This window comes from Falco biarmicus, chromosome 1 (assembly GCF_023638135.1).
Source record: "Falco biarmicus isolate bFalBia1 chromosome 1, bFalBia1.pri, whole genome shotgun sequence".
In the NCBI taxonomy this organism is placed as follows: Eukaryota; Metazoa; Chordata; class Aves; order Falconiformes; family Falconidae; genus Falco; species Falco biarmicus.
Window position 1 is genome coordinate 1,408,958 of NC_079288.1, and position 20,618 is coordinate 1,429,575.

The 20,618-nt window shown below is 47.5% G+C and overlaps 1 protein-coding gene across 2 annotated transcripts in view; it reads right to left on the reverse strand.

The window, feature by feature from the left end:
- Window positions 1-20,618, reverse strand: part of NPLOC4 (NPL4 homolog, ubiquitin recognition factor) — a 29,308-nt gene that overhangs the window by 7,380 nt on the left and 1,310 nt on the right. Inside the window, exons 2-12 of one of the 2 annotated variants that reach the window (XM_056331876.1) lie at window positions 20,443-20,523; window positions 17,712-17,824; window positions 16,626-16,805; window positions 14,099-14,147; window positions 13,193-13,287; window positions 11,843-11,966; window positions 11,032-11,211; window positions 9,406-9,492; window positions 7,700-7,771; window positions 6,833-6,959; window positions 4,673-4,833 (exon numbers count right to left, since the gene is read on the reverse strand). In XM_056331876.1, the coding sequence (XP_056187851.1) occupies window positions 4,673-4,833; window positions 6,833-6,959; window positions 7,700-7,771; window positions 9,406-9,492; window positions 11,032-11,211; window positions 11,843-11,966; window positions 13,193-13,287; window positions 14,099-14,147; window positions 16,626-16,805; window positions 17,712-17,824; window positions 20,443-20,523 (1,269 nt within the window). The remainder of the gene's footprint in view (window positions 1-4,672; window positions 4,834-6,832; window positions 6,960-7,699; window positions 7,772-9,405; window positions 9,493-11,031; window positions 11,212-11,842; window positions 11,967-13,192; window positions 13,288-14,098; window positions 14,148-16,625; window positions 16,806-17,711; window positions 17,825-20,442; window positions 20,524-20,618) is intronic. The other variant, XM_056331884.1, reaches the window with a different exon arrangement.

The following is a 20,618-nucleotide window of genomic DNA, read 5'->3' on the forward strand; positions in this document are numbered from 1 at the left end:
GGACGGCCGTTAGCATCCCATGCTGTTAGTCTTCCCCACGGGTTCGCTCTGCTGAAGGTACCGTAGGAGCTGAGCAGCTGTCCGTCCCTTCCGTGTGCTAACAAAGCCAACCAAACCTTGCTCTTCCCTCTGCTGATTTCCAAGAGCCTTACCAGGCAGTCCTGCCCCCTTGCACAGATGAAGCAGATGACGCAGAGAAATGAAGTGACTTTTGTAAGAGTGATAGGTCAGTGAGAGTTGAAACCCTTCTCAGGAGACTCTTCATGAGCTAATCAAGCATTCTCCTCCCCAGAGCAGCTGGGACATTTAAGGCTAAGAAGGCTTTTCCAGTCCAACATGAACCCTTGGTAGGAGGCCAGCCAAGGGAAGTCCTCTGCTGTTAGTGAAAACTCCCCGCAGCCTGGTTGTCGTGTCTCCCCAGGAAAGAGGATTTCAAAGTGAACAGGCTGGAACAATGCGTGCCACAGTGGGGACAGCCCGGCTCAGAGGTCCTGATCGGCTCTAGTAAAAGCAGCGCCCTGGCTCAGGGCTCTCCCAGGGCTGGACGGGACCACACTTAACAGATGACAAGCCAAGCCAAGCCTCTGCTGCTGTACACGCACAAAGCGCAGGACTCTGGGAGGGCAAAGGGCTCTTTCACAACACTGGTGCCATTGTAAAGGGCTTTCACCTTACACTGTCCCAGAGAAACTCTGGGGGAATACTAAGGCAGCTGTAAAATGCAATTCATTGCAAGGATGACATCTTCGTGTTTGCACTGAGCTGACAAATACCTGCGATAAGAGACAAAGCCAGCCAGTCCCAAAATCCAATTATTCAAGTGTTTCAAATGGCTGTTAAACACAGCAATCTCTTTCCCCCATTCGGTAGGAGGTTGAGATGCCCGTGAAGTTAACAGTGGAGCAGAGCACGCAGCTCTGCAGGGAGCAGCTGGGCAATGCTGCAGCACTGCAAAGTTACAGGCTCAGCAGCCTGGCAGCTGGGAGCTGGGCGCAGGCAGGCAGCAGGCAGGGGGTGCAGGCAGCCCAACAGGGGGGATCACACACAGCTGGTACACTGGGCACCACCTGCAAGCAACTTCAGTTCTGAATAATCAACCCACGGTTTGGAAGATACGTTCTCAGTGAAATCAAAATCAATACAGTTATTTTATAGAACTAGATGGACAAAGGAGACTACACGAGGGCAGAAGGCATGGAATGGAAAATGCCTCAGTGTAACGTTCAGATAGGCTCTCCCTCACCCAGCTGAGAAACCGGGTGAAGTTGCCATTGCAACATCATCGTCTTTACTCACAGAGAGCAGTTACCCCAGCCTGTGTGTCTGTGTCTTGACAACAGCGACTCCTTCATGAGTTCAGTTGCACTGAACTCACCAAGCAGCACGTGCCGGTTGTGCAACGTTCGAATTGGAAACAGCACTGCACTGTGATGCTTCACAGGCAACCCGGGAGGCCAAGGGGGATGTTGTCTTCCTTCTGGCTGATCTTACCTGGGGAGGCATCTCAGAGCAAAGTAACTTGTACTTATGGTCCCCAAAGCCCTCAACTTTCACGCTAGAACAGAACTCTTAAGCCTTCATGAGCCAGGAAAGCAACGGCCGCATGTAGAAAGTGCATACTGCCAATTCCACTGGGGTGGTTCCTCTAAGCAGCAGGGCTAGTGGCCAACATAAAGAGAATGGTAAAGAAATACAGAAATCACAAAGCTAGAGGCTCAGGAAAAACGCCTCGCCTCCTGAGGCAGGACAGTGCTGGTGCCATCAGATTTCCATGGAAGAAAAGCCCATCTATGCTAACACACCATGGAGGTGAGTCACGTTCAGGCAGCAACAGCTGCAGCCCCAGGGGACGTGGTAGACCCTGCTCCCACTCCACAAACACAAAATATGGTGCAAGGCGTGGAACAGCAGCTTGCTGACCAAAGACAGCCATTCCGCTCTTTCCAGGTGCCTCTTCACCCGTGCAGGGAAGCCCCTGAGGCTGCAGCTCTCCCGCCTGCAGCACGGGTCCTCACTCTGCCTTGCGCCTGTAGCATGATCAATCCAGAAGCATTTTCTAACAGTCATTGCTGAAATAACAACACCTACTGCCAGTGGAGGTTCAAGGCACCTCCTCTGAACAACATGACTCAAGTACAGTTGCTGCCTTGCGCTTGATGCACACAGCGGTGCCTTTTCCTGTTTGCAAAGCCAAAGGTGAATCTGTGTTACCCTGCTGCAGACAGCTACAAGAGTTCAATAGATTTTTGCCTTGCATCTGGATGCACAGTTGTTCTATAAATACATCCATACTACACAAACGTTGGCCTTCTGGTTCTCATCCAATTAGAATAAATTTCTATAGTTCCTTTCATCCTAAAGGGCTTTTCAAATGAACGCTTGCATATTACATAGAAATGTATATATGGACATTTCTCTCTACCAGTGATAGCTTCTCAGTCCGAGACAAAATGCAGGAACTATCAAAAGTGCAGCTTTCCACCCAAAGCTAGCTGGTGGGGCAGCACAGACAGGAACCCCTCCCAGTGAGGACTGGGGACAAAGCTGCTCAGCTCCTGCATTTTCAGCAAAGGGGGAGCAGGGGATGGGACCACGAAGCAGCTGCCCTCTGCCACCAGGCCAAGCACTGGACTCCTGCTCCTTGTACTGTATTTAACCACCGCTTTGACACCATTGTTGTCACCAACCCAGTAACTATGAGGTAGTGTCTCTGACCTCAAGCCTTGCACATTTAATGAGACCCCAAAGGTTTTCAAAGCCAGGAGTGACTAAGCTTTCCATTGATTTAAGAACATTCCAAAAACATTAAGAGATCCTACAGCCAAACACGTTTAAGGCTGAAGGACAATTACACCCGCCAGAGCAGTCCTCAAGCCTTCCTTGAGCACATCATGAAAAAGGCAATTACGGATAGAAGTTATAAAACATATGAAATAAGCTGCAGCCCGACCCAGTGAATCAGTGGTTCATGGAAATTTCCACAGAAGGCTGGAGCCATCAGTTAGCATTTTGTTTATCTCCCTGCTTCAGATTACGAAGGGGAGCGAAGACCTTATGGGAACACCCACCAGCTTCCTGCTACTCCGAACACCCAGGGTGGCCCACATGTGGGACACAGACCTACGGGACCTCCTGCAAGGCTGCACCCTGACTGTGGCACAGCACGGGCTCCTCCAGAGCAGGGCCGCAGCACGCCAGGAGATGATCTCATCTTCACATCCAGGGCCAAGCCTTGCACAATCCAGCTCTGCTGTATCTAAATCGGACCTGGCTTATCAGCTCCTAAGAGCAAGCTGTCTGTGTGCTAAGCAAAGAGGCACAGATTCCATCCACCTTTCCTCTCAAGCACTGAATTTAGCCCAGTGGTGTTCCTCACGCTCAGATGGTGTCAAGAGAGGCCAGCAGTTCAGCGTTAAGGGCTGGAGGAGGAAGATGGAGCCTCACAGGCCAATTCACCAGGCGAGCACCTCCCGATCGCAGGTTCAGAGCATTTTGACCAGCTCCATTTCTGTCGCTGGTGCACAAGACGCTCATTTTAGCTATCTTGAATGAAGGTAGCTTTGCTTATCCTATGCTCCTTAATGGACACAGCTTTAATACAGGCAGCAGGAATGCTGCAGGCTGAGCGGGCTGTGAATATCAGACACAGACAAGAATGAGATAACTAACTTAGGTGATGGATAGCTAATTAGTTGGCAAGCAGTGCCATTAATTAATTCCTCTGTCCTTGCTCATGGGGCACCAACATACTCACATGTGAGAAGCGGCACTACTAGCCTCCGCAGAGGTCCCGTCCCCAAATTACTAACTCGGCCCTGCAGAGAACAGGGGGGATGAAGATCTCCAGAAACAAGCGTCAAGGGAATAATGACAGTCCATTCATCACTAACAGGCTGTACCGAAAACTGCAACAGCAGTGCTCTTGCACAACACTTCAAGTAACAGTATTTTGGATCTGCTCTGGATGCATGCATCCTGCAGTGCTCCTCAGAACCATTTTTGGAGCTCGCTGTCTGACCTGAGAACTGGACCAGGGCACAGGCAGCAAACCCCAGTACTGCAGAGGAAAGCTGGGGGCACACTCCGGTCCCACCCTTGCTCTGAAAACCCTCGCACCTTCCTTTTGTTGTAGAGAAGCATGAACAAGGCTCTGTCTTCTCTTGCTGCATGAACTATGCTATCTTCTGCTGCATCTGCTGCCCAGTTGGTGCCTGTAAGCCTGTCATACACGAGCAAATCCTTGGCGCCGCGTAAGGAACCCACTGTTTTCACCACACCATTTGTGCTAGCACACATCACATGGCTGTGCAGCGGAGGAAGCTGAACTCGGCTGGGGATTAAAATCAACAGAGAAGCATAGCAAATACTGCCAACAAATACGGAAGAGGAGGTGAATTTAGAGCACTTGCTATGGGCTTTCAGTGGATCACTGCAGACCTCATTTAGAAGCTGGATAGCCAATGGCTACTGCTGCACTGGAAACCACGGCAGCACGTTTATGAGGCGGAAACGGAGCTTATGCAATTACTTTGCAGACATGTGGTGAACGGTTACTACTGAAAATAGTTCAGAGCTCAAAGACATCCTTTCCTGAGCTGGCCGTACCGATTTCCAGACACACGGCAGAGCTGGTTTTGCAGCTCCCCCCTGACGCCAGGCACACAGCCCTTACCTTATAGAACACATCAGGCACATACTGCTCACTGCTGGACTCCTTGGCATAGCCCAGCTCCGGTGCGTCTCGGCAGGGCAGCAAACACTCATCTCGAACCAGTGCCATGCACTGATTCGAGACCTGGTACCCCTCAAAGTGGACCTGGTTGTCGGGACCACCTGGAAGAGAAGAGGCTGGTTAAAAAATCCCATACACGAGCGATTCGCCCAGTGTAACTCAAGAGGGGCACGACCCATAAAAGCAACATTAAACACAGCAGTCTTGCTAACAGTGAAGAATGGCGAGATGAAACTGCTGGTGCTGCTGCATGGGAAGTACTTCTAGGCAAGAATCTACCTCTAAGCTCTACATTTATTTAGTTAGTAACACGCATTTTCATGGCTAGTCTAACAGGACAGAGCCCTGGGGTGACAGCGAGAGTGCTTTGCCAGGAGCTTAAAGGGGGCGAAGCTGCCCTTTCAGAAGGCTCCTGATAGCATCACCCTCCCACTACCCTGCGGGTATCTTCTCTCTTTCAAAACAAAAACCAGACGTGCAGCTCCTGTGACCCTGTTTCATTTCCCAGGAACCATGAGCTGTAGATTCAGGGTTGGTCACCTAGTAATGTCAGACCTAAGAAGAAAAAGTGTAATGGATGGCTTGGTGGAAATCTGACATGGAAAGTGGAAATTAAGATCCTGGCTCACTGATAGATCACATGCTTGGCGCTTTAATTTGGATAATGTAAGCAACATCAGGTCATATGTCATTAGAATACAACTGGAAAGAGAAGATACAGACAGATGGTAGGAAAACATTACTACTTCCAAACTAGGAATTCAGGAGGGGATAGGAATTAATCCATGTAGAGGATTTAAAGGCAAAGTTGATGCAAACTATCCAAAGACATTTATACAACACAAAAGGAAGGAATCAAGTGTTTAAATAGAAACCTGATGGGCTGATTTAACAGAAAAGAATGAAATTATCTGGAGCAGAAAAGAGGAAATATTAGTTTTCTACCCTTTGATCTCTACCCTCAATCACTCATTGCTCCAGAACAAACACTCCTAGAAATTAAACATAGACCAAGACACCGGGAAGGCCTGAACAAAGGCAGCCATCATTTTCTCAGTAAAACACTTTGTTAAAAAAAAACAACCACCAGAAACAAATAATAATTAAAAAAAAAAATAAAAAGAGTGAGCAAGATACATATTTATCTTTAATGAAAAGGTGGATGCGTTTAGCAGTCTGGAATGTGCAGGCAGCTGTCTGATTGCATGGGCCTGTTAACCAAAAGAGAGCGCTTTCATTGAAAAAGGCTCCGGCAACACTTACAAAACCTGGGCTCAGAGGCAGCAATGTAATATCACACTTTCAGTTTTTGCATTGGATGCTATTTAGAAGTCATGTGCTTTTTTCATTGTGTTAAATAGACCCAGAACCCAGCATATCTGCTCCAGGGAAATTTTAAATGAATACATGTGTCATCCCATGGAGAACAGCAGACTGAACTTCTAACGCTACAACTCTCCCCGCACATGCCAACGTCTCCCCTCACAGCCCGGGCAGCACAGAGTGTTCCGCAGTGCCTCTGGAGACTTGCTGTGAAAATGGCTAAAATCAGAGGTGACAAAGCAAAGCATTTTGCAGGCTTCTCTGTTTTATTCAGGCAAACAAAAAATGTTTCCATGCATGGAAGAGCACAGCATCCTACGTAAGGGTTTCCCTGACAGCAACACAAGGGAGATAAAGGTCCCTCCTTTACACTGAACCAGCCAGAGGAACTTTCAGGATCCGCATTGCTGTGGCTCTGCACTGCCGCTGTCAGGCAACAGAACTTGGAGCTTAAAGATTCAGAACAGAAAAGCAAGCAGCAGTTATTCCCCTGGCTGCAGGCAAAAAATGCTTTCTGGATCAGAGAGGTGGATGCTCCAGGTCTGAGCCTCAATTATGTTTCCTGCAGGGGACAGGATAAATAATTGTAGAGAAGATAGCATAAAGAATGAAAAAGTGTTTTACTTGATGGAGCAAGAAAAAAAGCCTTGTTAAACAGGACAGATGGGGACCAGAATGTCTGACTTCTTCTGGCAGGGCCACATATTCTTCTTCTATTAACAAGAGATAATTCACGTGTAACCCTGAGAGCCGGGGCAAGCAGAGGCCAGTTTATACCTGTAGCCACAACTGTGACAAACTTGGATCCAAAATGACCATCTGGAGAAAGGCGACAGATGTTGGGCTGTTGGTTCTGAAAGTTTCCAGCTGTGATGCACTCTTCTGCACTTAGATAATAAGTGTCCTGAGGGAAGAGCAGAAATGTCAATAAAAAGGACAATGAGATGTGGCCTAGACCTATTTCCCTGGTCTGCAGCCAAAGAAAACTACCAATACCCTAGTAAAACATGCTTTCGTAGCAAGCTGCTGCAGAGACTGGGAAAAGAATGAGACATGTCAGCTCCCCAGCCCTGAGCCTGGCCCTCGCCAGAAGGATAGTCCCACTTCTAGTTCCACCCACCTTTACACACCTTTGTGTGTGTGTGTGTGTGTGTGTGTGTGTGTGTGTGTGTGTTAACAGGGTTTCATTTTCCAACTAGGGATATCACTGATTTTAGAATTACAGGAAGCTGAGCAGGTCAAAGTTTGAGCCACGTATGTCTCAGAAAGCCCAGCCCACAGGAAAACCCTCTGAGTCAACTTTTGCTCACTGACTTTGCACCTCACACCACCCCATTCCCTCCACTCTACTAAATTTTCTTAAACCACGAGCACCATTTTCTTAAAGCAGAACGGGTGAAGGACTGCAGGCAGCTTTGCATACTACCTAAACAGCTTCAAACCCTTAATACTGCTCTTCAAGCTCCAGCTCCTTTTCCTTCAGAAGCTTTTGAAAAACCCCATTTCACAAGAATTCCAGTTCCAGTGTCACCTCCAGCCCTGTGCTGCCCTGGCTCAGTACTCTGCCTGACACAGCCGGTGTTTATGTGATTACACAAACCCTCAGCACCAGCAGCTGTAGTTAGCTGCACGCTTGAATCTCACCTTGTTCCTGCTGTATCGAACAGTCCCTTTCCGTGTGTCTTCAGAGACCAGATCAGTAAATATCCAGCCAACCTATGAAGAAGTGTTATGAAGAAAGCTGCTTTAAGTAAAAAAAAAAAACAACAAACAACCACAAAAAAAAAAACCAAACCCAAACCAGAAGAGAGCTTATACATTTTCTCCTAGCAGGACAAGATGTTCTTGGCTCCTTGCACGGCCTTGCTGTATGCTGCCTGAAGGAAATGGCTCTCCCAGCTGTGCCGGGCTCATTTGAATCCGATTTCCAGGAGCAGCATGCCAGCTGGCCGGCCGGGGGCACCTGCAGCTTTATGTTTCACTATGGAATATTTTTTCATGGAAAGATCTGGAGGCTGCAAGAGGCCTCTCAGCCGCTACCTCCTCCCACCAACAGCAAAAAGCATTTCCTATTGAGCATTCAGAGCAAAGCAGCATCGGGAACGCCAGCAGATGACAAAGCAGCTCACATGATCTCATTTTGAAGCCCGCAGTCACTAGTTAAGATAAAGCTCATATGTTCCCACTGGAGTATGATTCATTCCAAATCGGTCTGCTCCGATCCAAAAACCTACATTCCTGCTTTCTGCATTGTTTGCACATAGGAGTATAGCTGTGTACACACACACACCGCTGTGTGAACCCTTCTACACACATGTGCTGAAACCAGCTCTGATCAGCCCCTCGTGACCGGCTCCTGCAGCGTTAACCCTTCAGAGGAAGAACCGCTGATTCAGATTCCTAGCAGAGCCCAGACAGACAAAAATCTGCAACCAGCAGTAAGTTACGTGTTAAGTCATATTGATTAAAAATATCTGATGTGAGAAGCAGAGGAAAAGCATGGAAATAAATAACACACACAGAAGCTTTGCCTCAGACACTGGCAAAAGGCTAAAGATCTTATCTTCAGAGAACAAAAGGCCTCACCACAGATGTTTATAGTCTACTGTACGGAGTTTTCTGATTTGCGTTTTCTTTAGCAAGTCAAATCTTGTTTGTGTACATCTCATTCCTGGCATCCACACAATACCAAAAGATTTCCCAAACCAGAAAATATCAGTACAGGTTTGAGAGATGTCAGCAGACCCGTGGATCCCAATACCCGTGTGTCCCGATCGGATGACTGGTAGGCTGTGGGCGTGACGGGGACAGAGGACTGAGGCTCAGCTGCTGGGGGACCTGCACCTCTAAACCAACACACTGATTAACTCGCTGCAGCCTGCCTCAGTGACATCAATAGACAAGACCCCACACAGGAGAATAAAAAATGAGCAGGAGCCTCTGCTCCTGGAAGTGGAGCACAGATTCTGTCAAAAGGAAGAACAAACTCGGAAGGCAACTCCAGCTACATCTGTGCCAAATTAGCACTCACCGGGGAGATGCTACCAGGAACGGCTCCTGTCGGAGGAGAAATAAAGGGAAAATCATGTTTCTGCTTCTTTGCTACTCCCTTTGATGTCACTCATGACAGAGGACTGCTGACTTCAGCTGCACAGCCCTGCTAGATGCTTGTGCTCAGGAAAACGCTCTCATTTTGTTTTTCATACCTGAAAGCATAAGAGCTACCAACACTTCAGCTAGATCTCAGGTATGCCCAAACGGTCTTGGATAACCCCATGGAGCTGAAGAGAACAGCCAATGATTTTCTTCATCACCATACAAAGACTCATGAGACCTGACAACATCCTAACCTTTCTCAGCCCCAGCTTTGCAGCGATCTCATCCACAACCTCAGCTTTTGGGTCTTCCAGGATCTCCAGGCTGTTCTGTGTACCAATCTGCAGCAAAGAAAAACTTACTAGTAAGACAGAACAGGAAAAAACAGAGCACACTTAGCCACTGTCAGGAGTGAGGCAGAGGTCTAGGTTTCCACTTCAGCATTACCCCTGGCCAGTTTCACCCCAGAGACCTCCTCCACCCACAGACCCAACCTGTCAGAGCTCTTCAGCTAAGTTTGCGAACTACGGCAGGGTTTATGAATGAAAGACTCAGCATTTACAAACAGGCCATTGCTGTTTCTGAGCACTTTGGAAAAGGGCAGAGATTATATAATTTTTTCAAAGCTCTGTGTTCAACCTGCCAGTTTTGTACCGCTGTTTCACTTGTTTGAATCTCCGAGCAGCTGAGAGGCAGAAATCCAGTGAATCCAAGAGCCCACGCCCAGGCCTTCCACCGTGCTCTGGAAAACACGACTCCATCTGGGTGGCGTTTCAGAGGCAAGCTTTCTTGTGTGGGGAAATGCCGTGTCAAGCACAGCAGAGACTGCTTGCCAGGAGAGCAAAAGCCTCCTCTGCTTTTACTGTGCACAACTAGAAGCGTATCAACTTCCAAAGCAGGGGCTTAACAGCGATACCAAAACAATAGAGGGCATGGCTCTGACTTATGAAAGGCTCACAGTTCTGCTCTCTCACACACATACACACTCCCAAAGATTCATTTTTTCTTTTTCCACTGACAAATCTGTTGCATTTAACTCTAGAAACCCAGCAGAAATCGTACAGAGGAAGAAAACATACGACCTGCCATGGTATGTTTATATACATAGCGTCTGCACTTAGAAAAGTGACTGATCAGTGGCAAAGAAGCCAGCAAGCAAACTGAGCTTCAAGCTGAGCCTTGTGCTGTGGGCAGAGTGGCTTTTCGCATTTGCCATCTCCATTTTCAGCTCTCCGACACCGAACGCGGCTCTTGGGTTGCCCCGGAGGCCGGGCTCGGTGGGACCCACTTGGCGGCCGCCTCCCGGGAGGGCTCGGCCGCGCTGAGCGCCGTGCGGTGCCGTGCACCATCTAGCGGGGGCTCCAGCCGCGCCGAGCACCAAATTCACCCTCGGCTTCTTGATCAACGTAGCAGACTTCGTATTTGTCTCATTAAGCGGCTTAAATTTTCCCAGACAGTGGATAAGAAATAGAAGCCAGGACTGCAACTTTTTTTCCTAGTACAGAATTTGTTTTCAAGCTGTTCTGTACCACAGCCTTGGAAATCCAGTAATCAAGGAAACATGAAAAGTGAAATCCACTGTTATGAAGTCACTCTCGCTTTAAATCACCTGATGTAATGTAACGTACAGGTAATGTAATGTTACACTGATGTAAAAGAAAGTGTAAAGATAACAAAAAGCATATCTGGGGTCTTAAAATTCTTTCAGTGGCAATAACTGACAGGGACATTACAGACATAAATCACATCATCTTTTTCACAGGATCATTTTCCTGACAGAGCTGCAGTCAGAAATACTGCATGAGGTTTCCCAAACAAAAATTCATTTCCATGTTCCCCGGTTATGAGTCGACACTGACACCACGGCACCCAGCTTTTACCTGTGGGGGTTCATAGATGGCAGCAACCTCTGCCCGGATCCCCAGAGGGATGTCTTTGTGCTCTGTGTACCGGCCATATAGGTACCCAAGATGCTGGTTTCCCGTCTTCCGCCAGAAGTCTAGGAAGCGATCTGCAATTGTGTGGTTCTCAAACATGATGTTGTCAACATGCCTGTATTTCTGTTTGACAAAGTTAAGCGTCAGGCCATCCTCGACTACGTCCGTTCACTTTGCCTATCGCCAATACCTTCCCAGCTGCCTAGGACACACACCGCCACTTTACAGCTGAACCCTGCCAAAGCAGGGGCAGGGAAGGCTAGCTGGCTCCCTCCCTCTCCCCCTGCTGCAGCTTCTCCCTTCAGTAGCTGCTGCCCAGCAAGGAGAACCCACCATGGGATGGAGCGTGCGGAAGCACTGAGCACCCCCAGCACCCCATTAGCTTGGCTTCTTTACTAGGGCACTTACCCCAAAAACCTTTGCAACTAAAAAAGACACTGAAATTTAAGAGGAAATTAGAAGAAACAGTGGGTGGCCTTTTGGATCCAGTGAGGAAAAAGAGCAGAGATTCAGCATTAGTGGTGCCAGCTCAGATGTCCTCCACATTACAAGGAAACTGCTGAACCAGATACATTTTGGAAGTCCTTTTCTGCAAGAACTGAAGACCTTAACAGCCATTTCCCTGACAGCTGCCAATACGCAAAGGCTTCCTGCTCCAAGTTGGCTGTTCTTGAAGTCATCTCTCCAAAAATAAAAGTCAAGTCAAGTCCCTTCTCAGCTTTAAGCACAAGGGCTCCTGCGAGCTCCATCTCACCTGTCTATTGAGAGTGATGGCACTTGGCTGACACTTTGTGCAAATGCCTTCCGGCCAAGGAGGGTGCCCTTCACAGCCCGATTTGATCTTACAGCTGATGTTTTCCAGGGCAACAAATTTCCCTCTGCAAGAAGGAAGAGAGAAGGCTGTTGTTACCACAGTAAATGCTTTTGGGTCTCAAGAAAAACAACCCAGTGCCCAGAAATATCATAGAGGAAGCAGGGCAGAGGGGACATGGTGGCACGGATACTTTGCCTCTTCAGAGGATCTCCAAGTGCCCTGCAAACGCTGGGGGATGCTCCACTCCTGTGGTCTCCAAGTAACCTCCACTGCCCACTTAGCAAGGGAGGTGAAGAGGCCAACATGTGGTCCCTGACTTAGCTCCAAAGCAGATATTCGAGCAAGAGCAAAGACAGAACTCGGGAGACCCTGCTTAAATAATTTATGCAGCACGTGGGAAGCAAGAGATTATACTACTAGGGCAAACTGGAGCTCCCTTCATGTGCACAAAGCTTCCTGCAAAGGGAAGTTCCCTTCAAATGGAAGTATTATGGACTTGAGCCGCATCTCACAAAAGCATTTAAAAAATCCCAACGGCATTTAGGAATAGGAGGGAGAAGGTCACACCTCTGCATAACGTATCTAAAGGAGCTGCATTTCAGAACACAGTGGGTTCCCTGACATCACTGAAAGGGACTTTAGATCCTTCACTGAACACGTGCACCACAGCAAGGCACAGAGAAATAAATACTCCTTTCAGTGCTTCCTATCTGCTTGGCATTTATCTGGCTGGCGCCACCACAGCACCCTCCGCCCCATCACAGGCCAGGATGCATTATTTTCCAGTTTGCAGGCGGTGAACTACAGCACCATAACAAGAAGGGATTGCACTAAGAACACACGGAGTGTGGGACAGAGCAGGATCAGGCCCTGAGGAATGTTAGCCTCATCTTTCTGTTCTATTCATGTTTGTAGGTGAGAAAAGCCGTTGGTCAAGAAAAGCTCCCCAGCTCCACCACAGTGTCAGTGCCTCTCCACAAGGTTTGAGACGCAGGCCTGGAGCTTGGTACAATTAGGAAACCTCTTTCCTTCCATCTGGCCTTCTCCCTGCACCAGTAGTGTTTCCTGGAAGCAATTACACTGCCACAGGAAAAACAGAAAACAAACAAACAAACAAAAAAAAGTCATATTTAAAATTTTTTCCTGCCTTTTTTTTAACTTGTTGCTTTCTCCTCTGTTTGCCATTCAATAGCTGCATCCAACACTATTCTGGTGACATCTGGTGACCTTTATTCATATTTTAAAAAAGAAGCTATAACTACATTCCTTTAAACACAGAGATTTTCTTACTTGTCTGCCCCTCCGGTCAGCTTCCTGATGTAGGCATGGAACGACATATGCTTCACAGGAGGTTCCAGATGGTTTAAATAATCCTCATCAAAAGGCTGCCAAAAACACCACACAAAGAAAAGCCAGGTCAGACACCTGTCTGATAATACACTGATCGCTAAACAAATGGACGTTCTAGAGTCAACCCCACTGGCTCTCAATGTGGAAACAATCAAGAAAATTTAGGCATTTCCAAGGCAGCTACTACTGTGATAGAAACAGTGGGGCTTTACAACAGCAAGTTTTATTATCTCCTCCTACTTTTATAACAGAATGGCTCCACAAATCAGAACAACCCTCAAAGGCAAAATGCTTTTTCTTTTCAATATCTAACAACAAACAAAAAGCCCAGTTGCTCAAACAAGGCCAAAGAACTTCCAGAGCACCCAGCAGGGAAATGGGGAAACAGCCATCCTGGCTCGCTGCGACTTTTGAGGTATCACTGCTTCACGCCATAAATTATACAGCTTAGCACATTTGTAGGTGTTACTAAAGCTGCCCTCAACCCGAATAACGTGGTTAAACTGGGAAGTCCTGGGATCCACGAGAGAGGGGATGAAACAAGAAAATCCAGGCAAGAGTGAGGAGAGAAAAAAACTGGAGCTTTTCTAAAGCACTTTCTGTTAAACTCATTACTGCAGAAAAGCAGAGCGTTAAACAGAATAAACTCAGGGTCACAAAGGCCTGCAGCTTTAGTAATCCTGGATGTGAGCCGGCACCTTTGAGAGTGCATGGCAGGATTCTGACCCAGAGCTGCCACTTCTACACGAGCAGCGCTCTGAGGAAAAGCGTTCATACTGGAAGAAACTGAATCCAAGAGGACATGCTTTTGTACGACCTTCTAGAGCACCTTCTTGGGGCTCTTACCTCCAGTGGTACACAATGCACACATTTACCCAAGGGGCCATGGCGACACCTATGCAAAGAGAAAGAGAAGTAGCATTAAATCTTATTTAATAATGGAAAAATCAGTCTGTAAAAGTCGCTCTAGACCAACAGTTTTGGTGTGGAAGATCTATACAGTCATACAGCTCCACCCACTAGGGAATATTACAGAGGGGTTGCCACAAAACAATTTCACATAAAGAGACAGCAACATCTTCAGGTTAAATCTCAGAGTCCCAGGTCAAGATCAAACCCTCCTAAACGTCTGCCTCACTGGCAAGCAGCTCTGCTCTCTGAACAGCCACGTGAACCAATGTCAGGTCACAGCTTCTCAAGTTTTACAACCATGCGTTGAGGCTGCATTTCAATTCAAAGAATTTTAAACCTACGTCACAGGGCTGGCTCGTGTGGTTTTAACAAAAAGACAACCAAAACATTCATCCTTTATCAGGCAGTAGGGGATGGTCTGAACAAACAGGGAAACATGTGTTTATCGGACAGATAAAGACCTGCTGGGTAAAGTTACAAAACAGAGGGGAAAACACCTCCTTTTGAGGCGATTGCTTTAAAAAACAGTCAAAGCAACAAAAAAATCTCCCCTCCACCACCTCTGCCCCTGCACTAGGTCAGTGGTAGCTTTCAAAGGCAGGGTTCTAGAGAGGAGTATGGGTGTTGGCTCTTGTAAAGACAATATGGATGGGATCCAGTTGCAACATTGCTTTTAACAAAGTATTGTGGCAGATAATGTATATATAGGACCACTAAAGGCTGCTAATGCACTCAGCCACACACCAGCATCCCTTCATGTTCAGATGGATATGCACTCACAAATACAGGAACAAGCCCAGACACACTCTTTTTATCATAAATATCCACCACTGTGCTTTGGCTCCCTGCTAAGAACAATACCTTCACTTATTCTTCTGAAAAATGTGGTCAAGTTAAAGACAGTGTTTTTGCCATGGAGTGGTGGGTTCTGCCATCATTGTTTCAATAATGTGATATTTCCCTCATTTATCACCAGCCTGAAAAAAGTTAGATAAGATTTTCCACGTAAAGGCTACATGTCTCCAAACCTCCTTGCTGCTGCAGCACTAAAGACAAACCATATAGAAGACAACACAATCGGGAGGGGCGAGCTATTCTGTTCTAGAAAGAATTCCTGGTTGCCTTTAAAATTTTTGCTGAAGTCCTCTCATGAGTGACTTTGCAGAGGGGTCCAGCCCTAAGCCCACAGCCAGCGCAGACATCAGGCCAGGACCCAATTGGGATGTTATTAATGATGAGCAATAAAAAACAACCATCCACACAGAGGATGTTTTAGCAGCATCAGGGTAGATTTACGACGGTATTAACTCACCATTGTATTATGACTTTTACAAAAAATACAAGCTGCTTTGTTTACCTAAGCCTCTCGCAGCTAAAAGCTTTGGCAAAGCTAAACTTCATTGCATTTCTGTGAGCAAAATGGACTCCCTGCTTTCACAGAAAGGTTAGAAAGGCACGTGATGGAAAGGAAGCCAGAAACTAAGCAGGCAGAGACCCAAGTCCCACTTCCACGTCTCTGCCATCAGATACTTCCACTCATTCCTTTCACTTCTGTTTTTCCCTTATGAGGAGTGGCTGGGTGTGAAGACACAGAATTGCTCCTGCTTGGGACATCCTAGGTGAGGCACCACATAGAATCACTTAGGTTGGAAAAGACCTCTGAGGTCATCAAGTCCAACCTTTAACCCATCCAGTGCTGAACACGGCGATGCATGGTGGTGTTGACTCTTGCCCACGCAGGGGGAGATCGCACAGCAGCCAGAAAAGGCGGTGGAGCTCAGGTCTCCCCTCTGACAGAGGAGCTGGCTGCCCATGATTTAGACCCACTGCTGGCTGAGTGATGCTGAGGCAGCAGCTCTGGCTGAAAGCACATTCTCTCGTCCATGCCTCTCCCGCAAGATGGAGACCTGGCCCTGCCGCCCTGCGCACCCGTCACCTTGGGACCTGAACGATGGGGAGCTACATATTGAGACCATATGGAACAGAAGCTACTGCAGACAGCAGGGCCCCTGCTTATTAAGCAATATACCACACACAGAGCGTAACCTAGTATTTCTACACGGCACTGGCTGCCAGGACATCCCGGGGAAGAATTCAAAGTATTCATTTTAATCTAGAGAACTCCAAACGCTTTAGGAGCACAAAATACACAACCACAAGTCCCACAGCAGGGGCCACCTTGACCAGAACAATAGATTCTCTGAATGAGTCCTTCCTGGCAAAGACCCTGGGATTTTGGTATCTGCTTCCTTCCTCGGCTCACCAGAGCTTGATTTAACCTTCCAGGACAATGGCAAGGGCTGTTTTCCCTTGTGAACATTTCAAAGGCAGTGAGGGATAGAGCAGTAGCTCAGAGGGCAGTTCCCATAGCACACTTCCTGGCTGCTGGTTTCAGACAAGATGTTACAAGCTCTGGTGAGGCACAGATGCATCGGTAGAAACAATGTCCGCCCGTACTTACAGTTGCTGGTCTCGATTTCGGTAAATTTTCCCATCCTGTTTGATCAGATACTGGTCGATCTCATCTTCCACCACCTGGGGGGCCCCCACAGGTCGCAAGCCTTGGGAGACAGAGGTGTCCATGGTCTCTGAGGAGGAGCCAGCCGGGCTTGAAGGGTAGAGAAACAGCATATCGCCATGCCTATAGGTGTGGAAAAACACCACACAGGTATCAGTAATTGCTTCTGGGTAGCAAACTTCCTGAACCACAAAGAGGCGTGTAATTTATCATGATGTATAAACAGACTAGCAAATGTGGCAGTCTAAGCCGTTCCCTTCACCACCTCTTTCTGCTGCTTTGGTCTTTTGCACAAAAAATGCAAAACAGGAGACAAGAATGAGGGGAAAAGATGAAGAAAAAAGGCAAAAGGAGCCTATGGAGAGAAGCAGCAGCACTGGCAGGAAAAAGGACTAGCGCCAATCCTGTGCACATTGTCACAGCCTTCCCAAGGCAGCTGCCAGCGCTGACACATTGAAGTGACAAGTTGCACACAGTGGTAACAGCTCTTGTATTTTTAACTACTTTAACATTACCCTTGACATGAACAGAACGAAGACATTCCCAACCAAACACGAAGCGATTGCACCATTTGGCACCTCTGGTCTCCCTAGGCGCCTGGCTACGGAAGGCAGGAACCCTGGCTTCTGCACAGGGGACTATCAGACTCTGGCATTGATGATGAAAAAAGGAAAAAAAGGATAGCATGAGCAAAAGCAGGGATGAGGGAGCTTGCTGCAGGCTGTAAAATACCAAGCAGGAGGCCCGTCGCTGCCTCACCACAACATGGAAACACAACACAAGTGACCCAAGAAACTGCTGCGACATCCTCGCACACAGTCAATTTGATCAGCCCCATTTCGGCACATCAATCAAGCTCGCTCCTTCAAGTGCAGTTGGTGAGGGACAGTTAAAGCTTCGGACCGCTGTAACATGATGTTGCCTGCTGCTGCCCAGTTCAGGGGGAAGAGCTCAGGCAAGCTCGGAGAAGAGGCACCCTGTTCTACAAAGCCCCCACCTCCACCCACAGCCTGCTCTGCCAGGACTCACTTGATTTTCAGTAAGTTGAGGGATTTGTTTTGTGACGCTGTGATCTCTCCTGTCCTGTTTCTATTGGTGTAGACAGAAAACCCATTATTCCTGAAACCAAATTCTTTTGCAACCTGAAAGAGAGAGAAGAACGATAAGGTTTAAGATACCTCATACCCCTGGTCAGATGCTGAAAAGCTGCTCAGGGCAAGCACTAAGTCCATGGAACTTCTACTGCAAAACTTTAGCTGAATTCATCCGCATTCATTTCTGAAAAGTGCAGGATAACTAAGAAAAACAGAAACGCTTAGTAACACAAGCAACCTATTAAAAGCAGCAACTTAAGCAGAACGTCCCTCTCACTCACACAACACAAATGCAGTATTTTAGCTAAGTCCAGGCAAGCACTGCTGTCAGAGGGGGGAAACTATCTTCCCCATTATCCCACTTCTCCTGCTCCAGCCTCACCAGCACACACCAGCCAAATCATTCCCATCATCCTAGGACCAGAGTTCCTCGGTCCAGATCTTCACATCTGAGGATCTTTTGCACTCAGCTCTGCTCTCACCCACCAGTTGCTACATGAATTTCACTCAAGCCCTTCCCGTTCCTTTTCTGTTTTTCTCCACTTGCCTCTTTTCTCCTGATGGAATTTACCCTCACGATAACCACCTCTCAGTCCCCAGGCAGGTGTTTTTCCCTGCTTATCCTCTCAGCAGTTCATTTAAAGTTGCTTTACTCAATCAGCCAAATGCCTCTTCACAGCAATAGCAGTTTTCACATTTGGCCACTTTAAAACGACCAGTTTAAAAGCGGTGTTAAAAGTTTCTCCAGATGACAGATTTCTTCCTAAATTCTTAAATTAATAGCCTGTATTTTCATTAAGTACATCTCCCTCCCTGTGGCTTTGGCAGGGCTCAGAGACAGTGACTGCACACAGGACAAATCTAACAAGCCACAAAGAGAACTGTCACATAAGCAAAGCAATGGAAAGCAGCTTCTCTGCCATCAGTTTCGCTGTGATTTGTAGCAGCAAGAGATCTGCTGTTTGAACAGAAGCACGACTGCCAAATGGTTCGCCTCCTGTATTATGCCTGCCAGGGTTAAACCCCAGCTCACCACACCACAGACCTCACCAATTTTTTGCAGGGAGAAAAATTCCACAATACATTAACAAAAGGCTTGAGTTAGCTCCTAACTCAGTCCTAACCTGAACGCAGTTGAGAGGTTACTCTTTTGGTACTCTTGCCTAGGATGTGCTGCTACAAAAGACCAAGATTATTGAGGCCCTTATTGCTCTGAAACATGACTTCTTGCACACTTCTTTTGCGGCTCCTCTGGAGTCATCGAGGAGGAGATCTAAGTTAATTGCTAGCATAGAAGAAGCAACCTGATGCCTCTTTAATTACAGCTATCTAGTTAAATACGAAATCCACCATATGGATTAACATGTCAGTGTTAAAATGCACAGATATTAATATGCACAGATCCCGGGTGGTAAAATTTGCAACTTTTCTCTTTCAAGTAAACCCTGTATCAGGAAAGAAACCCAAACGCTTCTTGTGTTCAGCTCAGCAAGAGGATATAGCTTTCCCCAGCTCAACAGGCAATTTTAGTGAGTGCTGGTGCTTTTGTTCCGATGGTAAGTGGTTGCAAGCACAATTGTTCCACACTGCCTCGGGTAATATGAACCCTTGAAACCGAACAGCTTGCTTTGCATAGGTTCCAGAGATTTTGAAAACAACGCTTTTTTTCTTTGGGTGAAACTGTTCAGTCTGCAGCGGGTGTCTCTGACCCAGCCCTGAAATCCATCAGGATTTTTGCTTGGTCAGGTGAGGATTGCTGTCACGGTCTGGGCCCAAACTTCAAACAAAGCAAATGACTCACAAACAGCAGAAGGTTTCAGTCTGCTCCCCTTCCCCCTCGCAGGGGGAAAGGAAATCTAGCTGACTAAAAGAATGGCCCTTCAAGCACAAGAACACAAAGTACTTCTCTTATGAAGCAAAGAAATCCTAATCTGAGGGTTCCAGGTTACAGTGAAGTTCCAGGAGGGAAGGAAATGGAGACCTGCTCACTCTTAAATAGCAAACTTTAAGCACTGAGTCGTTGCGTCAAGCCAAAGATCAAGCTACAGCCAACTCCAAATCTGACAACTCCAACACTCAGCGTGCTCTCCTCATCTCAGGGTGGAAATCTTTCCCAGAGGCTCTCACATCGCCTTAAGATCTCACCTTCATTCCTTCCTTGCTCTCTCCAAAACCATATTGAAAAAAACAGCAGCACAGAAAGCACATTCAAATGACATTCAAAGCGCAAATCAAGCAGCTGAGTTTCAACTGGATCATGCCTGAAGAGGCCAGTCCCTTGCAGCAGGCTTTGACTATCAAACAGCTTTCCTGTGTCCTTGTCAGCCTCTGCTTCCCCAGCTGCCACTTCTTTGGGAGGACACTAAAAACGCATCCTCCCCCAGGAAAGCTCCCACCCCAGGGAACTCCAACTGAAAAGGTGAGTAAGTTTTCTTCTTTCATTTTGTTATTTTCCCTCTGGAATAGCAATGAGAAAACTGGTTTTGGCTACACCAACAACAACGCCGTTTTCCACAAGGCACGCTGGTCCTTGCTGCCGTCAGCACACTTGCCCAGCAAGGTTAAGCGTGTAACTCCCATGGGAGAGCTGTTGCGCAGGCTGAGCCGCAGGAGCCCTGCCTAGTCCCGCAGGCAAGCGGGGAAGGAGCAGCAGAGCCTCGGGGTACCTTCTTGAGGAACGTCGCCACCGTTTCTCGCTTCGTGGCTGTGATGCGCTTCACCCCTTCTGGCGACTGCACTCGGATTATCTGTAGGGTTAAGAGGACAGCCCGAGTTAGTGACATGGGAACAGAGCCCACCCTCTGCTCACAGCCTGCTGAAGCCACGGCTGAAGTTTCACGTG